This window comes from Ciconia boyciana, chromosome 23, assembly GCF_034638445.1.
Source record: "Ciconia boyciana chromosome 23, ASM3463844v1, whole genome shotgun sequence".
Taxonomy (NCBI): domain Eukaryota; kingdom Metazoa; phylum Chordata; class Aves; order Ciconiiformes; family Ciconiidae; genus Ciconia; species Ciconia boyciana.
In genome coordinates, this window is record NC_132956.1 from 5,973,385 (window position 1) to 5,994,496 (window position 21,112).

A 21,112-nucleotide genomic window follows, 5' to 3' on the forward strand; every position below is an offset into this window, starting at 1 on the left:
GAGGAGAGAGGGTGAAACAGGAAAAAAAAAAGTCCAGGCAAGCTCTGATCCGCTCTGCCCCAACACCGGCGCCCGCTGCAAGAGCCAAAGCCAGGCTGCTGGGATGGGGGGACCCAAATCCTGGGGTGTGGGACCAGCATCAGGGATGCGTGGGGAGCAGGACAGGACCCTCTCGGTGCTGGGAGCAAACACCACCCACGCCAGCAGAGCCCAGCGCCTGCTCCAAGAGCGGACAAGGCTCCGTGGGATCCTGGATCCCACGTCCCAGGGTCACGATCATCCCTGAACCGACCTGCCCAGGCCTCAGCCCCGGCCTTGCGGCGGGAAAGGCTACGAATGGGTTCAGTACAGCTTGGGAAGGGGGGAAAAAACCCTGAAAAATGGCAGTTTCTCCCCCTGCCTGGGATTTTGAGCTGCTCGTAGCAGTTGGGGGTGAAACTAAATCAAGGAAGGGCCCTGGGCATTTCCTGTAGCTGGGAGACACTGGGAGCGCTGGGAGGGGAGGAGCAGGGCTCCCCCCGCGGCCCCTGCCTCGGGGATGGCGGGGGACGGCTGCCGTGGGCCGACCCACTCGGGAACGGGACCGTGGGGCGGGGGGGATTTGGGATTAGAGGGTTAACGAAGCGGCTGGGAGGACGCACGTGACTGGCTGTGGGGTGGGGGAAGTGGGCTGGGGTGTGCGAGTGGGTGTGGGTGTGGAAGGGGGGGGGGGTGCTTGGCGATCCCTCCCTTCCCATCACCACCATCCCCCTCCTCCCCGGCCCCCCGCACAAAATCCGCTCCCCGCCGGCCGCCCCCCGTTCCCTCCAACCTGCGGCATGGAGGCACCGGGCTGCCCGGCCTTTCCCCCGCCTCGCCGGGCCGGACCCCCCCCGGGGCTCCCCCGGGCTCCCACCGCCTTCACGGTCGGTCCACCGGGACCCCCCCGGCAGCCGCCGCCGCTCAGCCCCCGCCCGGCCCGCTGCCCGCCGGACAAGGCAGAGCCCCGGTACCTGGGGGTCGCCAGCCCGGGCCCCCTCGCCGCGGCCGTCCATGGGAAGCCCTTCTACCCGGCCGGGGCTGCAGGTACCGGGGCGAGCGGCGGGTGGATGGGGGAGCCGGGGCCGCCATCCCCCTCCCCGGCCCCTTCTGCTTCTCTTTCCTCCTCTCTACCCCCGGCCGGGGCCTGATCCCGCCGCTGCCCTCGGGACCTGCCGGCACCCCCAGCCCTGACCCCCCCCCAGAGCGTCCTGTCGCCGACACGCTCCCCCCCGGCTTCACCCAGGCGGCTGCTGTCGCGACATGGCCCCGTCGGAGCGGACACCGCCAGGGCATCCCCCGACGGGAGCCGGGGAGCCGGCAAGGGCCGGGCCGGTGCTCCCGTGTGTCGGGCAGCCGGGACCGTGTCGCGACAGAGACCGGGGTCTCCGGGATCGTTCCCGCCCTCCAGAACCAGGGGGGGGGAAGGAAAGAGGGAGAAGAGGCGGTGGGAGAGACCCGGCCCCGCTGCCTCGACGGCGGGGACCGGCCCGGGCCCGCCTCGCCCCGGGCGGAGGAGCGGCGGGTCCCGACGGGGACGGAGCCCGGTACCGGGGACGGAGAACGGCCCCGTCCCTCGGAGGAGGCTGGAAAGGCGCGTCCGGCCGCCGCCTCCCGTGCCCGGGCCTCACCGGGCAGGACCGGCGGGAGCAACCGGCGCACCGGCCGCACGGACGGGCCCGGGGCTCCGGGCCCCGGCAGCGCCGGCAGCTCCCGGCCCGGGAGGCCGGGCCGCGGGGCTTGCAGAGCACGGGGCTCCCCGGTGCCCGGCTCCAGGGCTCCCGGTTCCCCGGCTCCGGGGTGCCCAGCTCCGGGGCTCCCGGGGCACAGCGCTCCCCGGTGCCCGGCTCCCGGGGCTCCCGGCCGCTGCCCGCCGGGGCTCCGCACCCCTCTCCAGGCTCGGGCGGGACGAGGCGCTTCCCCGGGGCTCTCCCCATCGCTTCCACCGGCCGAGCAACACCCGCCGCTCCCTCGCACTTTCCCTCCCGGCCGGGGCCGTCGGGGGCTCCGGCCGGGGCTGACCGGGCTCGTCCCGTCCCTCCGGGGCTCCCCGCTCCCACGGGCCTTGTATTCCCCCCCCCACACCCCTTTCGCTTTAATATAAGAAGAAAAAGGCAGCGCCGCGGGTGTAATGGGAACCAGGTGAGGCCTGGCAAAGCCGCCCCGCTCCCGGCCGGGGGGAACAGGTAGAAAAAGCCCCGGGGACACCGGGCCGGTGCCCTCCACCGCGCTTACCTGCTCCCGGTGCGGCGGGCGGGATGCTGCCGTCCCCGGGGGTGGCTTTCGCTGGCGGCTGCGGTGTCTCCCCCCGGTTCCCGGGAGCCCTTTCAGTGCCCCCATCCCTTCGCTAATGATCCCTTTGAGTTCTCCTTTCCCCTCCCGTTTAACCCAAGAATTGTACAGCTGTTCCCCAGCTGCTGCCTTCCCCAGCGCCGTCAAATCTTTCAGGGGGTGTCAGTTTGGGGGGGGGGGGGGGGGAATATCTATGTCTTCCCTTTTTCCCATCCTCTTTGTCCCCCTGCGACGCCGTGTTTATTTAGCTATGCGCCCATATCCTGCTCCCTTCCTGCCTTCTCCTTCTTTCTGGCCATTTATTTATTTGTCTCCGACGCTGAAACCCGCGGGTCGCTCGGAAATGCGGCATGTGGCCTTTGAAAAGGGGGAAAAAACCCCAAACCTGACGCATTTATCGGACCACTTAGTGCAGCGGGATTTTTTTTTTTCAGTCATTTTTCCTTATTTTTGATCACGTTGGCATTTTTTGTCTTTGCTCCGCTCCTTGGTGGGGCTTGTTTTTTATCACTAAAACCCACTGGCCTGGCGGCCGAGCCTTTTGGAGGACAAAGCGGGGAGGAAAGGGCAATTTGGCCTCATCCCTTCGTTGTTACCCACCGCCGGGCATGTAGACAGGTCGCTACCAAGAGTGATGGGGAGCAATCGCCCCCCCAACCCCCCCCAGATAACATTTTCCCATTAATTCAAAGCAGCTGGACCTCAGCTCTCGGCTCCATGCCGTAACCCCCAAATTGCCTTAATTAGGAAACAACGAAAAATCAAAACCGAAAGTCTGGAAAAGGCCACGGCGGGGGCTGGTTTGGGGGGTGCGGAGCCGCGGGTGGTTCTGCAGGGATGGGGACCCCGTACCCCACTCCACCGGGATCTGATGGTTAACGGGCTGGGAAGGAGGATCCATCCCGAAGGAGGCGATTTCCCCCCTCGCCGGCCCCGAGCACTGCGCTGTGCCCAGGGCCTGGCCGTGGGCCTGATCCTGCCGCTCCGAGGGTGCCAGTGATCTCCACCTGCACCAAGCCCATCTCTGGAGATGGTGCTCGGGGTGGGAGTGAAACAAGGGCAAAACCCAGCATTTTCAGGTCATCTCCTTCCTGGGTGAAGCCCCTGTGTCCTCCTGGCTGCTGGGGTCCCCAAGCTGTCCCCCCCATCTGCTAAGTCTCCCCTTCGGTTCTCCCTTCGCCACTTCAGCTCTGCAGGGTCCCAGCAGCACCCAGCATCGGCCAGAGCCGCTGAGCTCCATGTGTCCCAGCACGGGGACAAACATCCCTCCGGGGGGACAAAGGCGACCTCTGAAACGCATGGCAGTGACTTATCTCCTTGAACCCATTTCATGAGACACCCCAGAGACGCTGCAGCAGCGAGGGGAAGGGGGGAACCCCCAGATTTCTTGCTCTAGCCCCCCGGCCCCATGGGAGGGTGGGGAAGGGGAGCTTTTCTTGAGCAAAAAAGGGAGGGGGGGTATTTTTAACTCCTTTCCAAATGGTTTCCTGAGAGTTACAGCTACAGGGAAGTGCTGGCCTGGGGGCAGGCAGAGGCTCCCCCTGAACCGAGCTCAAGTGCGGGGGTCTGGATACGGCCCAGCGCCGGGGCGGGCTGGGGTTACTGGTGGATCCGATGTCTCTGCCCCAGGCGCAGCTGAGCAGGGCGGAGGCGTCAGCCTGTGCTGGAAGGGAGCGGGAGGAGAGGGACGAGGAGAGGGACAAGGAGAGCTGAGCAAAGCCCTGTCCGCAAGATGATCCCGTGCTCACCTTCTCTGTTCCCCCTCGCCCACCCCACATCCCTTGGTAGCAGCATCCAAGAGGGTCCCCGAGCAGGAGCCCCAGCCATGGGTCCCCACGCACCCACCACTCCGGCCAGGTTTCCCTCCCACACCCTCGGGGAGCAGCACCAGCTCGCAGCTCCCCCAGGGAGCAGGGATTTTCCCCTCCCCGGCACTTGATTTGACCGCTGTGTGCCTGCACCGAGCCCCTTTCTCCTGGGACTGTACCCCCACATCCCCCCCGGGGTGACTGTGCCCGGGGCCTCGGGTCCTGCAGGGATGGGAGGGGAGGTTTGGGGCCGCGGGCTCGGGGGACTCTTTGCTTTATTAACACCATTAACACCACCCCGTCTTGTGCCTCTCGCCCTGCCAGGCAGCGAGAAGGGATGCAAAGGCGGGTACCAGGCGATGCCCGCAGCCTGCCGGGTCCCCGTGAAAGGCCCAGGGGAGCTGGGGTGCCCGCTGGCAGCACCCCTGGGCAGCCTACGGGAGCACGGGGTCCCCGAGCTCCCCGAGCCCCTGGGCAAGAGCAAGAGCAAGAAGCGAAGGAACAGGACGACCTTCAGCACGTTCCAGCTGGAGGAGCTGGAGAAGGTCTTCCAGAAGACACATTACCCCGATGTCTACGCCCGTGAGCAGCTGGCACTACGGACAGACCTGACGGAAGCCAGGGTGCAGGTACGGGCACGGGTCCCTGGCTCCCGTAGGGATGAGCACGGCCGCCCCGGGCGGTGCCGGGCAGAGCTGGAGGAAGCTTTCTCCTCCTCCACAGGGTGATGCTGAGTTAGAAGCTGTTTTTCCCAGGAGGATTTTGCTAAGCCCCAGAGGGGAAATCCCAGCCCAAGCACTCGCTTCACCCACCGCCACAGGGTGCGGGTGCCAGTTGCCTCTCTGAGCTCTCTCCAGTTCTCCCCTTGTCCCCTCTCTGCAGCACCCAAGGGGTGGGAAGAGCCAAAATTTGGGAGGTCATTGCCAACCTCCCCCGCCAGCCTCCCCCAGCTCGGCTCCCTCCAGCCCAGGACTAGCAGCAATGGAGCTGCCATCCCAGGAGAGGGGTCCCCGGGGGCTAAGCGTGGATGGGGCTGGGGACAGTGCGTCCCAGGACGTGGGGCAGGATAAGGCCTTCCCTTGCTGCCCCAGCTCCGCCGGCATCATGCCTACGTCAGGCCAGCAAGCTCCTTCCAGAGGCGTCTCCGTGTGGTTTGAGGCTCCTGGGGGGAAGAGGGGGCTGGAGGGGGCACATGGTGGGGAGGAAAGCGAAGGCGGGTGGGTAATGAAGCCAGCAGGAAGCACCCATTGGGTGCTGGGTGCCTCAAGCCACCGTGTCCTGGGTGCTGCCCTCCCCATGGGGCAGGAGCTATGGATAAGGCACGGGCAGGGAACACGCACCCCGAGCCTGCAACCACCCCTCACCCGCCGAGGCCTCTGAGCCATCTCCGAGCCCTGATTTGGGGTGGATTTAGATGAAATTACCTGAAACCGCGAGAGCCCTGTGGCGAGCATCCCAGTACCACCTCCTCCTCTCCGGGAGATGCTGCTGGAGCCATCACCGCCCCAGCCAGCTCCGGTCCCCAGCCCCATCGAGCAGCACAGAGGGGATGTGCAGGTGGGTCATCATGGCCACGCAGGACCCAAAGAGCCTCATTCGGCATCAAAACCTGGGGTAAACGAAGCCCAGAAGCACAAGGGAGAGAAAAGGACCCTGCACGCAGCAGGACTGCGTATTTTCCAAGGTATTTCTGCTCTTGGTAGAGAAAAAGGCTGGTGAGCTCAAACAGGGCTGTGCACAAGGGCAGCTTCCTCCGTTCATCTCCAGTTTACCGGGACGCTGGGGCATCGTGTTAGGGCTCTTATCCTGCCGGGAAGATGAGCGCGGACCTGGGCAGAGGGCTGCCCATCTCACCCGGGCGGGCAGGGGTCCCTGCGCCTCAGCCCCCTCCTCCATCCCCCAGGTCTGGTTCCAGAACCGACGGGCCAAATGGCGGAAACGGGAACGATACGGGAAAATCCAGGAGGTGAGAGATGCCGCGGCGGCTGCCTGCCCCAGCCCTGTCTGCCCCCCAGGGCAGGGGTCCCGTCCCATTGCACCCAGGGTCCCCGTGGGGTGACCCACATCACCCATTTTTGCCCCTTCTCTCCCACGGGCCCTGCGGTTCCATCCACCCTTGGGAAAAGCACGTGGCCCCGGGTGGAAAAGGGGGAAAGATGCAGCGTCACATTTTGCCACGTGCAGGAAGATGCTGCTTTATGTCCCCCTCCATCTCCCGTGGGACCGTGCCCTCGGGGCAGGTTTTGGAGTGTTGCCACTCCAAAGAAACCCCTTTAGCTGCCCCACATCCATCAGTGCTTCTTGTCCCCCTCTTCTGCAAAACTGCCTTTTTCCACCACATTGAAAAGCGTAAAAATAATTTAAAACTCAGCTTCCCACGCATCCCCGATGCCGAACTCTCCCACGGCCGCCCTGCACGGGGAGGTGGGGGGGAGGAAGATTTCAATCAGGATTCAACCCCCCCCAGGCAATTAAAATAAAGCAAAGGCATCCATCGCTTTGCACTTTGTGGGTGGGTGGGATCCAAGGGGGGCGACGTGGTCCCCACCCACATCTGGCCTCCCCTCGCTTCACTTTTAGCTTCCTTTTTTTTTTTTGGTCCTTTCTTCCAGCTGCAGAACAACCTGTGGCCAAGCTCCGGCCCTGGGAGCCCTGCGGGGCTCCTGCCCGCCGAGAGCATCCCGTCCCCCTGCATGTCTCCGTACCCCCACGCTCACAGCAACGTCGCCGGCTTCATGGGCATCCCTGCTTCTCCCGGCCCCCACCCCGGCATCAACAGCTTCTACTCCCTGCACAGCCTCCCCCCCCCGGCCCTGGGCACCCACCCCTTCGAGCCGGCACCCGAACACGACTACAAGTCGCCCACCCTGGTGCCGCTGAGGATGAAGAGCAAAGAGGCGACCAGCAGCCTGCTGAACTGGGCTACGTGATCCCCCCGGGGAGGGACACGGACCGTTCGCCGCCCCCGGAGCGCATCCTTCCCCCCCCCCCAGCACCAGGGTTTGGGAGCGTGTTGGTGGGGTCACCCTTACCCCTCTCCCTGTGCACCCCAATCTCCGTGAGCTTCCTGCAGCCCACCCCGCTCCATCACACTGCTATCGCTCCCCCCGAATGAGGGGGGTCAAAGCGGGGCTGCTGGGGGAGGGAAAAAGGTCACCCCCAAACCCAGCCCACCCCAGCGGGGCTGGCCCTGGCAGCTCAGGACCCCAAAAGTGGCTCTCAGAAAACCTGAGCCCCCCCGAGCACCTTCAGAGAATGGGACTTGATGGAGATACCCGGCGGTTTGCAGCGGGGTTGCAGCCTCTTGGCCCCCCCGCCTGCATCCCCCCCGCCCGACCTGGCAGGCACCAGCCTTGGGTACATCTGGGGGGGGCACCGGGTTGTTTTGGGGGTAGCGCTCCCCTCCCCAGCTGAACTTTGGCTGCCAACCTCCCCCAGTGCAGCCAGCAATGGCAGAAATTGGGTTCTTCATGTCCCAGTCCAACCATACTGGGAAGACCCACGCAAGCTGAGACAGCTGCTGGTGCTCGGGGGGGGTTACTGGGGACAGAGTAAAACCCCCAGCCATGTTCCAGGAGCCCTCAAAGCCCCCCCAGACCACCGGCAGCCCTTTCTGCTCCCCACCGGAGGGGGAATAAGATTCAGGACAACCCCGTGGCACAGCCGCCAGCTCCTGCCACGCTGGAGCCCCCCGGGATGGGCAATAAACCAGTCTGGGGTGGGGGGCCGTGGGGATAAAGACACCTAAATTGAAGCCCCTGTGGGGTGACCCGTAGCCACCCCATGCCTGTTACCCCTCAGATCGATAAGGGGGGGGGTGCTTTAATCCCAGCGGGTGGGACCCCCATCCCAGCTGGGGTGTTGGGGGCACAAGTGGTCAGTTTGGAGGGTTTTCCCCATTTTAGGGGCCTGCAGGAAGCCCGTTGGTGGTGGTACCCGTATGGCCGGTCCCGGGCGTCCAGGGGGGATCACCTCATCGCATCCAACGTGCTTCATCTGCTCCGGGGGTCCCGGGCCGCACCGCGAGTCCCTCCAAGTGCCAGGTCGCGGCAGCGCGTCCCATCCCATCCTCCAGCCAGCGTGACCCCCACCGCAGGCAAATGCCCCAAATCAAGTCACGAAGGGGATCTCCCCTTGCTCCCGCTCACCCCAGCGCCAGGAGATGCTGTCACACCCCCGAGGGCCCCCTCGTACCAAAAAAACCCAGAAACTGCGATGCCGCCCTGCTCCCAGCTCCTGGTCTCCTGCATCCTGATGCTGGGGGGGGGGGACCTCGGTCGGGCACCATGGACCCCCTCGGGGAGGCACCCAACTTGCCGGTCCAGCCCGATTTGGGCCAAAAAATAAGGTTTCCAGCCAAAGGGAGCCCAAATGCTCCAAGACCTGTGCGGATGTTGTTCCTCACCCACCGAGCCTGGCACCCCCGGCACAGCCTGGCCACGGTGGGTGCCCCCCGTGGCCCACAGCCCGGCCACGCACCCAGTGGGTGCCCACCCTCGCCTGGGACATCTCGCGCCCTGGCTCTCTCAGCCCCCCCTCCCACCAGCGGGGATTTTGTTATTCATTTATAAACAATAAAACACATTTTTAATAAGTTATTTATGGCTCCAGCAGCGCTGTAAAAGCCGCAGTCTGTGATCGCCCGGCACAGCTGGGGAACATTTTGGAGCAGGCGGAGGGGAGCGAGGTGTGATGGAGAGCTCGGCGCGGCTCACACCTCATCTGCGAGCGTCCCGCCGGGCTCCCCGGGCCGGCTCCTGCACCGGGCCAGGGTTTTGGGGGCCAGGGTGGGTGCTGGGGACACCCGGGTGGAAGGAAAGCACCCGGCGGGGGCTCAGTACGCTTTGGAAATACGTGCTTCACCCATTGCAACGTGACGGTGGCGGTTGAGCCCCCCGGCCGGATCCTGCTCAGGACCCATCCCCCTGATCTGTGCTGCTCATGGGGGGACGAGGTCAGGGTGCAGCGTTGGGGACCTTGGAGGGGTCGCTGGGCTCCGGCTCGACGTCACCACCCGTCCCTTGCCCGTGGCTATGAGGGAGGAGGGCAGGACGGGTCCCACAGCCCGTCTCGTGGCCGCACGGTCTGGGGACTTATTAAGGACACGGGACTTATTAAGGACACGTTACTATCGAGGCTGAGCCCGTGTGGCTTCTCTGATGTCTACTAAGGGCTGAGTTTGCTGCCTCCTGCCTTCAGAGCCTGTGGGGTGCTCTCCAGGGCAGGGGCTGAGCATCCCCAAGGCTGGGTGGGGAGTGGGGGGCAGGAACAAAGCACAGCCCCCCACAATTTGTGCCACCCCGACGTCGCACACCACCTCTCCCTCCAGAAAGTGGCCTCGAGCCCCGGGGCAGGGATGGCAGCCGGGGTCGCTCCCGGAGCACCACGGGCTCAGCCCCGACGCATCCCGGCAGGCGATGGGGGTAAATCGGGGCTGCCCCAGCCTCCCTCTGCCCACAACCACCACCACCCTCGGGCAGAGAAAAACAGCGGCCTCTGCCCCTGCCCTGCCTCTCCCCCTCAAACCAGGGGTGAACCTCCCGGGATTTCACCCACCTGAGCTGGCCAGGGCTGCTGCTGCCTCTCTGCCAGGGAAACTGAGGCACGGCAAGGTGCAAGGGCGAGCTCTGTCAAGGGCAGGCTTTGGGGATGGGGGGTTCAATGCCCGGCTCCTCTGCTGGGAGCAGAGGCCAAAGAAAATCCCAGTGACAGCACCATGCCAGTGTCAGAAATCCCAGGGCAGAACTGGGGAGGGTTCAGGGAAGGGGACAGGCAAATGCCCGCTTGAACCTGCCAGCTCCTGCCCGCACCCCCCTGAGGGCACCAGCTCCCCCAAGCCAAGAGAGCCGGTTGCAAGATAAATATTAAATCTTTGGGCGACAGGTGAAATCGTTGGGACTTGAGGACTGAGTGGGGTCAAGGACACGAGACAACGAACCCCGTGCACCAGCCCACCCCATCACTGGGTTCACCCCTTGCCGCTTCCCAGGGGCAGGAGGGATGGGGACACAGACAGAGTCCGGACACGCTCGGGTCAGAGATATCGCGAAATATATATATTTATATGTACAGCTCATCCACCCCACCCAGCGGGGCGAGGGAAGACTGCAGTCTCCAGCCCTCCCCAGCCCGTCGGCAAGAGGTCAGCCCCGCAACCCCCCCCCGCCATCGCCCTCCCAGCGCCCCCGACCCCACCGCCGCGTCCCCAGGCAGGGTCTGGGCAGGGGGACAGACCGTTTTCCTGCCACAGCAGCCTCCGCTCCCCGTGTCCTGCAGCAGCGCCGAAGGGGACCTTGCCCCGCTTTGCCCTGCTCCCCGCACCGCCGCCTGCTCCCCCTTTTCTTGGCTCCAGCTGGTGGGGGGCAGGAGGAGGGTGACGGCAGCGCTGCCATCGTCCCCCCCACCCAGCGGGGAAACTCCCGGGGCACCATGGCCTCCACCAAGCCTTCACCCTCAGCTCGGGGTTGAGCCTGGCACAGTCTGGAAGGAGGCAGAGGGGCAGGATGGTGTCTCGGCAAGGACCCCGCAGCTCCAGCCTCTCCCCAAGCCTGCCACAGGGGGTCCAGGCACCCACAGACCCCCCAAAGCCTCACTCCCCCTGCCCCTCAGCAGCGGGCCAGCCTCGAGATCTCCCCGAAGCATCCCCTCCTGCCTCCCCGTCATCCGTCACTGCAGCAGCTCCTCCCAGGAGATGGGTCGGGAGAAGACCTCCCGCTCCAGCCACAGGTCGTAGTTGACCTGGAAATCCTCGGGCAGGTCCACGCGCTGGCCCAGCACGCTCTGCAGGCAGTTGTCCACGGGCAGAAAATCGGGGTTGCTGTGCGCTCGGTCATAGCGACGCGAGTTGAAGCGCTCAATGCTGGCACGCAGGGCGCACTCCTCTGCCTGGAAGTCCCAGGGCCGGGCATCCAGGTCTGGGCAGAGGGAAAGAGGGGCGTCAGAGCAGAGCTGGGGGCTCTTCAGCCAGCCCAGATCCCTCAGGAAAGGTCTTTACGGGTCCTTACAAAGAGCAACAGGCAGGGCATGGAGCAGGCAGCCACCAGCAGCTCCAACACCGGCCACTGCCAGCTCTTTCCCTCTTCCCCGCGATGCCACCACCCCAAATCCCTCCTCGCACCCCAGACCTAAGGGCTGCACAAGCCCTAAGCAGCAAAGGGACAGCTCTGGGCACAGACACATCACTGCACGGAGCAGGAAGGACAGCAGGGAAGGGGATGCTCTGCAGCCGCTGCGAAGGACGTACCGTTGCCGTAAGCCCAGTCGTCATTGAGACGGTGCCGCACTTTCTGGTAGATGGCCGACATGGTCTTCATGTTGCTCTTCCTCCACTGCCGGCCCAGGTACTTGGTCTGTACCTTGAGCAGCTTCAGCACGTAGAGCTGCATCATGGCCTGCTTCACCTTCAGCGCCCGCTTCAGGATGGGTGCTGACTTGAACACCACCAGCATCTGTGGGGAACAGCCGCCCGGCAGCCAGGGACAGAGGGGTGACATGGCTGGGATGGGTACACGGGTACCTCCCGTCACACACGTGCCAACCCCCTCCCCTCCAGCACACACAAACCCTTCCCTGCCACGTGCGTTCTCCCTCACCCCTTCCACCCACCCTCGCCTCCCGCTCCCCAGCGAGGTCTGGGGTGCAGCACAAAGGGCACCCCAAGGTACCCACAGCCCCCTCACCCAGTCCAGCCGCCCTGCGACAGCCCAGTCCGGCTGGGCTGAGCCCCGGCAGGTTCCCCGGCCCTCACCATGGTGCGGGAATGCTTCCACTTGGTCAGCTTGTTCAGGATGCGCAGGAGGTTTATGCAGGAGAAGAGGTTCCTCCAGCAAAACTGGTTGTTATCTCCGGCTTCCTGCGGGAAAGCAGAGGCAGGGGTCAGGCAAGAGATTGGAGCAGGGATGAGGAGAGGCCGTCCTGGTCTAAGGACCCTTGCCCAAAGGGGTACGGCACAGCATGCAGGCAAGGAGACGTCTGCCAGCCCCATGCGTCCCCCAAAGCCCCAGCAGCACCAGGGGTCGAGCACAGTAGTGCTGAGGGTGCCGGGGCTGGGTGCTGGAGCCCTGCTGCCGCCCCGCACCCGTGATCCCCCCCGGGAAGCACCCCAGGGTGCCAGGACCTGGCAGAGAAGGCAGTGACTCACCAGGCTCTCTGCCGTCAGCTCCGGCAGCTCGTGCACCACGCAGTACGGGTAGTCCAGGACGGAAATGCTGCAGGAAGGAGAGGGGGTGTCATGCTGCTCCCGCAGATCCGACCTGGCCTGGGGGCAACGCAGCCCCACACCTCCCACCCACCGGAGATCAGCTGCGGTGGGCACTTCCCCGGGTCTACCCGCACCCAAGGCAGAGCCAGGCAGGGATCGTGGAGGGGCAAAGCGAGCAGGGACCCCCCTCCCTCCGACCCAGCAGGGATGCGGGTGGGCAGCCCCCTCCACTACCTGTTCTTGGCAGTGATGTAGGACATGATGTTCTGGTTGAAGAACTTCAGGATGAGCGGGATGCAGTTGGCGAAGACCAGATGCTGGGCCATGTACTCAAACTGGGGAGAAAGGTGGGTGAACGGGGACCCACCCTGGGTCCTGCCCATCCCCAAAGCCCCATCCAGGGCGGCCGGATCCTGGCCCACCTCACCTGGTAGATGTGATTCAGCTTGAAGTGCTTGAGCAGGAGGAGCAGCACGGCAGAAATGGCTTTCACGATGATCTCCTTGTGCCGATTGACATCCACCCCCAGCTTCATGCTCTGCAGCACTGTGGTCCTGGGGGACACAGAGGGATCCTTGGGCTGGGGCACTGTCCGCACCCGGCCAGCCCTGAAGGTGTCAGCGGACAGTCCTGCCATCCCCTGGGCTCTCAGCAGCCACCTGCAGCCAGCTCCTGCGGCAACGCACAACTCCTGGCACGCCACCGAGCAGAAGACAGATCACCCAGAAGGCCTCAGCCCAGCCCCGGCCCAAACCGCACCACTCTGCCTGGCTCCCAGCATCACCCAGTGCCTCTGCTCGCCCTCCACAGTCACTCACGGCATCTCCTCCGGCAAGACATCTGCCAGGATGTTGATGGAGTCCGTCTTGGCTTTGGAGGTGGGCGCTGCAGCAAGGAGGATCTTCAGCAGAGCGATCTGGGGAGAAGGGAGAGATGGCAAAGGGGATGGGAACAGGGGGACTGGCCACGGGCCCCCCTCCCCACCGCAGGAGGGAGTAACAGAGATGTGTATGTGGGGAGGGAAGAAAACCTGGGGGGCATCACTGGAAAGGGACAGAGCAGTGGAGGGAGGCCCCGGGGCGAGGCACCCCCAGATCAGCTCCAGGAGGACAGAACAGAGCCCGGGGAACGCCAGCGCTGCCCAGCTCACCATGTACTGCGGCAGGCTTGGCAGGAGGCCCTGGTACAGGATCTCCGCAGGGACTTGCTCCACTTCTTCTTCCCCCTGGTGCCAGAAGAGACCAGAAAACCTCATACCAGAAGCTGCCACCAGCGCTGTGGGCCTGGCTCAGCCCCAGGCTCTCCAACCCCAAGGGCAGGATACCCCCAGCTCCTGCCCGAAGCCTGCCCGAAGCACACCCCACTCTCTGCCCCAGAAAAATCGCTCCTCCCTCCCCCGCGGAGCAAACCCCCAGCCCTGTCAACAGCCAAAAGGCCTGGCAGGACCCTGTGCCCCCAGCTCCCAGCCCAGGAGCTTCGTCCCATCCTCATCCCCACACTCACCCCAGAGAGCGGGGAGCGCAGGTACTCGTCCTCCATGTGCACTTGCACCTCCGCGATCGACGTGTACTTGTGCTGCACAGGGAGAGAGCAGGGGTTCACACCCCTCCCATCAATGCCACCAGCCCCAGCCTGGTCCCATCATCTTTTTAAGTCCCTCTCTGTTATTCCTGTCCCAGTGGTGACCGATGTCGATGGGCAGCGTGGCGGCTGCTGGCCTCACCTCTGGGACAACCCCAGTAAGAAAGGGATGAAGCCAGTGAGGAAAGAGGTTCGGCCAGCCCAGGAGACCAGGGATGGGATGAAAACTTAAGGGCGCTCCCGTCACAGGGCTGAGCAAGTGGGAGAGGGGTTGGCAAACCACCACTGGCCCTGGCCTGTGACCGGTGCAGGGGGATGGGGAAGGGGCACCCACACAACAGCAGGGGCTGGAGGAATTCATGAGTGTACTCACCAGCTTCAGGGTTCGGATGCTCTCGTGGATGGGCCTGGGCAAGCCCACCACGGTGTTGGTGTCGCTAGAGAGAAGGGAAAGAGCCAGGCTGGGTGGAGGCAGGAGCAAACCTGAGCCACCCCCAGGGGCAAGTCAGAGACCACCACCCTAAGAAGCAGCCAGCGAGCTCAGGACTTCTCTGCTGCCAAGCGGAGGGCAACGGCAGCCCCCACGCTACCAGCCTCTACCGCTACCCCCCCAAATCGGCAGCCCCCCAGGCTGGCTCTGCAGGAACCCACCTGCCCAGAGTGTAGCCGATGAACTTGCTGCGGCTGGACTCCAGGAACATCTCAATGTCCTTCTCTCTGCAGCAAAGGGACAAGGGGAAGAGTCACATCTTCCTGTCTGCCTGGGTGCACCACAGCCCCAGGCACGGGGTGTCAGGAAAAGCCTCGCGGTCAGATAAAGGAGATGGTGCTGAGCCCACTCCACCGCGAGAACAGCCACCAAAGCGACCATCAGATCGACCACCCCATCTTCCCCACACCCCTGCTGAAGTTCTCAATATTTAACAGCCTCTGTTTTCCTTAACCCGCTCCAGCTCTCCCCGCAGCCTGGCCCACGGTCAGCCCCACGGACTCACCGGACCTTGGGGGCCCAGGGCAGCCCCTTGGGGCAGGTGATGCGGTCGCTGGGGGGATGCTGGGTGGGGGGAGGCATCACTTCATCCCGTTCGAGGGGGAAGGTCTCTCCCTCCAGGCTGTTGTCATCATCATTTTCCTCCTCTTCCTCACGGGAGTCATCAGCTTTGTAAGGGTCCCGCTCATTAAAGGCATCGAGGTTATCCTGCTTAATCAGGGCCTGGAGGGAGAAGAGCGGGCAGGTGTCCCTGGGGACAAGCTGCTCCAAGGCCAGCGCCCAGACCCCAGCCCCCTCGTTAATGTCACCGTCCCCAGCTCCTCGCACCGGCCTCACCTTGTGCTCCCGCCGGCCTCGCTTCTGCTGCTGCTCGATCAGATCGGAGGCAGACGCGGGCGGGGAGGCAGCTCGCATGTTGCGGATCACTTTAATGCTGTCCTCCGGGAGCGGCGGCAGGCCCAGGATCTCCCGCTTCTCTGCCTTCATGACCTGGAGCTCCTCAAAGCCCCCCAGGGTGCACTGCAAAGGAGACCACGGCACCCTGAGCACGGGGGACTCCTCACCACACGGCACTGGGGACTTCTCCACCTGCCCTCCCCAGATCCACGCTCCAGGCGTCCCAAATCCTTCCCCAGGGTGTAAAACAAGAGCTGCCTGTCCCCATGCTGCTCTTGTCATTGTGAAAGGCAGAAGGGACAGGAGGGTGTTCAGGCATCCACAATTGAAGTGTCTGGACCTTTTCTTTCATGCAGACCCCAGCCGGGGACCTTGCTTTGGGTCCATCCTTGGTATTCAGCTCCAGACACCAATATCCAATGCTCCTCTATGGGGTGAAACCTGGAGGTGGGTTTAATAGGGTGCAAACTACTCGGCTGAACACCAGAAAAAGAGGATGGAGCAATTACAGGCAGCTCAGAGGGCAGAACTTCCTTCCTCTGCCACATATCAAACCGCAAGACGCGCGTTGGCACACCCCATGGCTTCTCCTTACCAGCACGGTTTTCCAGAGCAAGAGCAACACCTTCTTCATGGGGAAGTGGGGAGCATGGCCGCTGCAGAATTTGGTCACCATCCCAAAGAGCATGACTGAGAAGGGCTCGTTGTTGTACAGGGGGGCTCCTGGAACCACATGGCAGCGATAGGCAGCCATTCCTCGTCCCTGTCCTCACCCCAACCACCTGCACCACCAGCCCCTTCACCCTCCTATGGCCTCTGCAGTCTGGCACCCCCCATCTCCAAGATCCTCATCTCACCCCAGACAGCTCCTCTCTTCCTTCCCAAGGCCTTGTAACCTCCATAATTTCTTACTTCTGCATTGAGAAGAAACAACAGCCCCAATATTCAAATTTTTCCCCAGGGAAAGAGCATCCAGACAGCAGAAAAGGCTGGCTGGCTTCCTCTGCTCATCTCCCTTTGCCCCACCAGCAAGGTTCAGCCTAGCAGAAACCAACCCAGTGCTGCCAGTTCCTATTAACTGAGGCCTAGACCCAAACTGGATCTCTCTCTCACTCTTCAGCCCTGGAAACCTCCATCCCATCAACCCCCAAGCACCTGGTCCTCACCCAGCTCTGCTCGGAAGGTCTGCCTCATGCCCTTCCACTCGGGTTTGTCCCCCTCGGCCTCCTGCCGAACAGTCTCCACGATCAGGTACATGATGTTCAGCAGCACCCTGCAAAAGCAGAAGGTCAGGCAAATCACCAGAGGTTGGGATGAGCTATGGAGGCACCACCGGCACCCAGGGCTCTGGGGGGAGGCTGGATCAGCCCAGAGCACAGCCAGCCTCCAGGTACCCACTCCACACCACGGGATCAGCGCTCAGGCACTGCGGAAAAAAAGTCTCTGCAAGTCAAAGCAGGAAAAAAGATTGCTTTCCTATACTTTACTGCTTTCATAACCCCGACCAGCCACATGCCTGCTGTGCAGGCTGAACACAAGAGGCATTTACTGGCTGAGCAGACCCGAGTGAACCTGATGATGCTCACGGAGCCGGGGCAGAAGCTGGGACGGCCCTGGGACACCCTCCGGTGCCTGCTGGCCTGTCTCAGCCCAGCACAGAAACCAGCAAACACGGGGTCCCCCTCTCACTCCCAGAGAATCCCCTCCTCCCAAGCCCTGCTCCGTACCTCAGGTCTGTGCTGTCAGCCAGGGAGATGGCCGGCTTTCTCACGGCACTGCTGCAAGCCGCGCTGTTACTGCGGAGGGAAAACAGTCTCAGAGGGGCCTTTGGAGACATTTTAACTCTGCCACGAGCAACCCACACACCAGAGCCAAACCCTGGAATAGATACTGCTGCAACGAGTCCCCTGTTCACAGTGCAACGGAGGGAGGAGGAACAGACCCATCTCTATTTGCTGCCAGGCAGCATGGCTCATAGTGAATTTCTGTACAAATCAGGTATAATTTTCTACATTATATATCCCCCCAGAACAACAAGAGTCATTCCAGTGGCTGCAGGAATCAGATTAGGGATAGACAGACCAGGAATGGGACTGCCACAAACTGGAAGAACTCCTGCCGAGGCACTCCAGGGCCATTTCTGAAGTGCTTTCCCCCAGTACTCACTCAATCTCCATGTTCAGCAGCTCCACCAAAGCGTTGAACGTCCCCACTTCCAGCAAGAGGAAGATGTTATACCTCATCCAAGCCTGCACCTCGGCCTCAGAGCTGCACTCCCCAAACGTGCCTGCAACGATACCCTCGCTCGATCCCATCTCCATAGGGATCCCGAGGCCCTCCCACACCACCAGAGCACTCTGCAGGGGGAATGAAGAACACAGTCTTAATTTTAAGGCAAAAAGTCGGACGCAGAGGACGGGACTGCCCTCCTGTGGGTAACGCGGCCCAGGTCTGGCAGAGCCGGGATAGCACGGGGAAGCTGGCCAAATTTTGGACCAAACTCCTATAAACTGTCTGGCTCCCACAAGAATTACCTTCCTTCCAGACATCCCAGGTGAAATCAAAAATGTAAGGAAAGAAAATTATTTTAAATATTTTAAATTGGTAGTCTCCAATCCATTACCCAGATTTAGCAATGGAGAAACTAAGAGGCCTGGTGTCACCTTGGGCAACGTAAAGGATGGCTCGGGCAACCCTCAGCCTCTTCTCCCGCGCGGTGACCTCCAGCCCGTCGAGAAGCCGCATGGCGTGAGTGCGGTGCTGGTTCTTGTCCAGCTCGGTCCATTTCTTGTCCCGCACTGAAAAGCCAAAGCAGGCAGGCTGAGGGCACGGGGCACCTCTGCCTGCCATGGACACAAACGTCACAGGAACAGCTCAAAAGGATTCCGCATGACGGAAAACAGGGCTGCCCCAGGGAACACTGTGCTCCTGGGGATAACGCCCAGGCATGCGTGATCGGCCCGGATGGACCGTCTCCTGCCTTCCATCAGACAACTAGATGAATCACATCCATCTGGCAGCTGATGGGAAATGAGCTGGATGCTCTTGCTGCTGCCAGTATGTTCCAGCACAGCCGTCCTGGCGTCAATGAACCACCTCGGACATCAACATCAGCAAACACTGAAGGCGCTGGAAGCAGCAAGCTGCGCTCCGGGGCCAGCCCACGCACGCTAACGAGGTCTCCAGTACAAACCACGTGAAGATTGTCAGAGCGCAGCTCAAGCTTTCTGACGCAGCATTAATGCGTCAATCCCCGTGTCTCCTTCGGGAGATCCCTGTCCCTCCCCAGAGGTGCGAGAGGTCCAAGAGAAGGGTCTTACCGTGAATCCTGAAATCCTCCTCGAAGCACTTGCGGTTGAGCAGGAACTCCGGCCCTTCCGTGTAGCTGTACAGCTCTGCCAAAAGAGCACAGAGGAAAATCTCCAACGACCTGCACTGAGCCATCGGAGAACGCTGCAACTTGGCCACGTTAATTGCAGTTTTATCCAAAATGAGGGAAATGCAAAAAACAGACCCAGCATAAGGCTAAAAAAATTAATTACATGATATTACTTCCCTTTTAACGTGAATAAGGTGTTTAAAGACAATAATAGAGTGATACTGGAGTTGACAGAGCTCCTTTAATTACTACCAGGAAAGAAAATCATGGCTGATTAATTGATCCATCAAGACGAGTTCCTTACCAGAGAGCTCTGCTGCCCATTTGTCGGTATCTGCATATTCAAACTCCAGGTCTGGGGACTCCGAATAGCCCTGAAAGCAGAGGATGAGTTCAATTACATTACCACGTTTTTCAGGAAAACTAAAATCCCCAAGACATTCACAATTCACCTCATCCTCCCGCGAATCCAGGACCGTATCTTCTGTTTAAGAGACCAAAAATGTACCTGCAGCAGCGTAAACGTTACCAAGGCAACTCCTACCCACCTCCTGCATCTCCATCCCAGCTCCGCCGCATTGAGCCACGCTGCGCTTTGCTGGTGGGCAGCCCCTGCCACTGCACCACCTCTACAACACTCTGGGAGCCCCAAAAGGCCAAAAAATAAAGCAGGAGAGGGGGCGTGTTTAATCTCAGGGCGGGGAGTGGGTTATGTGGGACCAGGGAGCTCTCAGAGCTCACCCATTGCGCATAGGTGTGTGAAAATTTGGGCTATCCCCCCCAGTGCCGATGGGAGGGATGCCAGCAGATGTGAACAGTGAGGATGAAACAACTCCAGGCAGCTTTGGTGAGGCTGGAAAAACATCCAGGAGAAGCCGTAGAGCACAAAACATCTGTTCCCTTTAAGGAAATCATCACCGTGGACCCACAGCAAAACCCTCCTGAATCTCAGGGCACCCACTCCCAAGCAGGGGCAGATCCGACCCGCCGGCTCCATGAAGGGCGGGGGGTCTGTGCCGCTCTGCAGGGCTGCGAGCCGTTCCCTGGCACCCCAGGCTCACGCAGACCTCCTCGCAGTCCTCCCCTGTCATTTCGGGGAGGGTCACCCACCCGGGTGAGGACACCCGTGGAAGCGGACGGCTCTGGAGCCACCCCAGGAATGAAAGCGGATTTGGGGGACGCAATGGAAAAGCTGTGGGATAAATCAGCTCCACCCAGTGCCACGCAGCCCTCCTGATCCCCCACGGCTCAGGGGTCCCCACCGGGGCCTCAGCGTCTCCGCGGAGGGGTCGGTCACCTCTCGGCAGAGCCATCCCCGGACCGAGCACCGCAGCGGGACCGACCCGACAGCCCAGCCCCCGGCCACCGTCACACGGGGCTGGTGCTGACCGGCAAAGCTGGGGAGAAGCCCTGGAAGGAGGGTGACCGGTGCCGGGCCCGTCTGGGGACCTGGGACCGAGCCCCCCTCACGCCCCAGACAGGTCAAACCGACCCACTCTTGGGGAAGAGATGGATGAACGGGAAACCGGCACCCACCCGAGCCCGGTACCGACCCAGGCAGGCTCTGGGCAGAGCCGGTACCAAACCGGCCCGGCAGAGAGGGGCCTCTCGGCCCCACAGAGCTGGTGCCGGCCCGCGCAGCCCCGGTGCTGAGGAGCCAGGCCAAGGCTTTGGGCCCCAGGGGAACCGGTCCCGAAGCACCGGCTCCGGCGGGAGCGGCCGGTCCAGGGCCGGCCCGGGGGAAGACGGAGCCCCGGCAGGCTGGGAAACACCGCGCGGGTCAGGACTGAAGCGGCCGGCGGAGCCCGCAGGACCGGCACCTCACGGCCAGGCCCCGGGCCCACGGCGGGGAGGACGACGCGGCCCGGCCCGGCCCGGCCCGCCCCGCCCGGGAAGGCCGCCCCACCCGCGGAGCCGGGCCCGGCGGCAGCGGCGCTGACCTCGGAGTCCTTGCGCGGCGGGCGGCCCAGGTCGCGGGCCTTGCCGGGCGGTGCCGCCCCGCCGCGGGCCTTGTTGTTGCCCGGGAGCGGCCCCGCGCCCCCGCCGCCGCCGCCGCCGCCGCCCGGCTCCATGTCGGCCGCCCTCCACCGTGCCGAGCTCTCGCGAGGACTCACCCCCCCCTCTCGCGGGAGCGGCAGGGAGAGCCGGGGCAGCGCCGCCGCCATGTTGGGAGTGGCACCGGGGGGTGGTTCCGGCCGTCCGGGCGGCTGCGATGTGGCTCCGCCCGCCGGCCCCGCCGCCCCGGCCGCGTCACCGCCCAGCGCCGCCCGCCCCCGGCGTCCACGGCCGGCGCGGCACCCGGCCGGGCGGCGAGCTCCGCCCCCGCGCGGCCATCTTAGGCGTGGCACGCCGCTGGCCTCAGCCATGCTGGGAGCGGCACTTCCGCCCTCCCCTGGCCCGGGGAGGCGGAGCCCGGCCGCTTGGGGCCGCCATGTTGGGAGCGGCAG

The 21,112-nt window shown here is 63.3% G+C and overlaps 2 protein-coding genes across 3 annotated transcripts; one reads left to right on the forward strand and one right to left on the reverse strand.

Moving 5' to 3' along the window:
* The first annotated feature begins 538 nt into the window (after positions 1 to 538).
* ALX3 (ALX homeobox 3) lies at positions 539 to 7,048 on the forward strand. Its single transcript, XM_072845042.1, has 5 exons — positions 539 to 557; positions 703 to 1,065; positions 4,443 to 4,747; positions 6,022 to 6,084; positions 6,731 to 7,048. The coding sequence occupies exons 1-5, from the start codon at positions 539 to 541 to the stop codon at positions 7,046 to 7,048; spliced, it is 1,068 nt and encodes a 355-aa protein (XP_072701143.1).
* Positions 7,049 to 10,284: 3,236 nt separating this feature from the next.
* On the reverse strand, positions 10,285 to 20,866 carry STRIP1 (striatin interacting protein 1). 2 transcript variants are annotated; one of them, XM_072844779.1, is made up of 21 exons: positions 20,780 to 20,866; positions 18,970 to 19,039; positions 18,607 to 18,681; positions 17,950 to 18,084; positions 17,453 to 17,573; positions 17,014 to 17,082; positions 16,453 to 16,559; positions 15,882 to 16,009; positions 15,227 to 15,409; positions 14,895 to 15,112; positions 14,551 to 14,616; positions 14,273 to 14,336; positions 13,822 to 13,893; positions 13,469 to 13,543; positions 13,137 to 13,234; positions 12,746 to 12,872; positions 12,553 to 12,653; positions 12,259 to 12,325; positions 11,866 to 11,970; positions 11,362 to 11,566; positions 10,285 to 11,032 (listed from the first exon to the last, which is right to left on the reverse strand). In XM_072844779.1, the coding sequence occupies exons 1-21, from the start codon at positions 20,828 to 20,830 to the stop codon at positions 10,785 to 10,787; spliced, it is 2,385 nt and encodes a 794-aa protein (XP_072700880.1). In that variant the 5' UTR covers positions 20,831 to 20,866; the 3' UTR covers positions 10,285 to 10,784. The 2 variants fall into 2 exon arrangements, with proteins under 2 accessions (XP_072700880.1, XP_072700879.1); XM_072844778.1 differs by lacking the exon at positions 20,780 to 20,866 and adding an exon at positions 20,606 to 20,759 and having other exon boundaries at positions 10,286 to 11,032.
* Between the last annotated feature and the right edge of the window lie 246 nt (positions 20,867 to 21,112).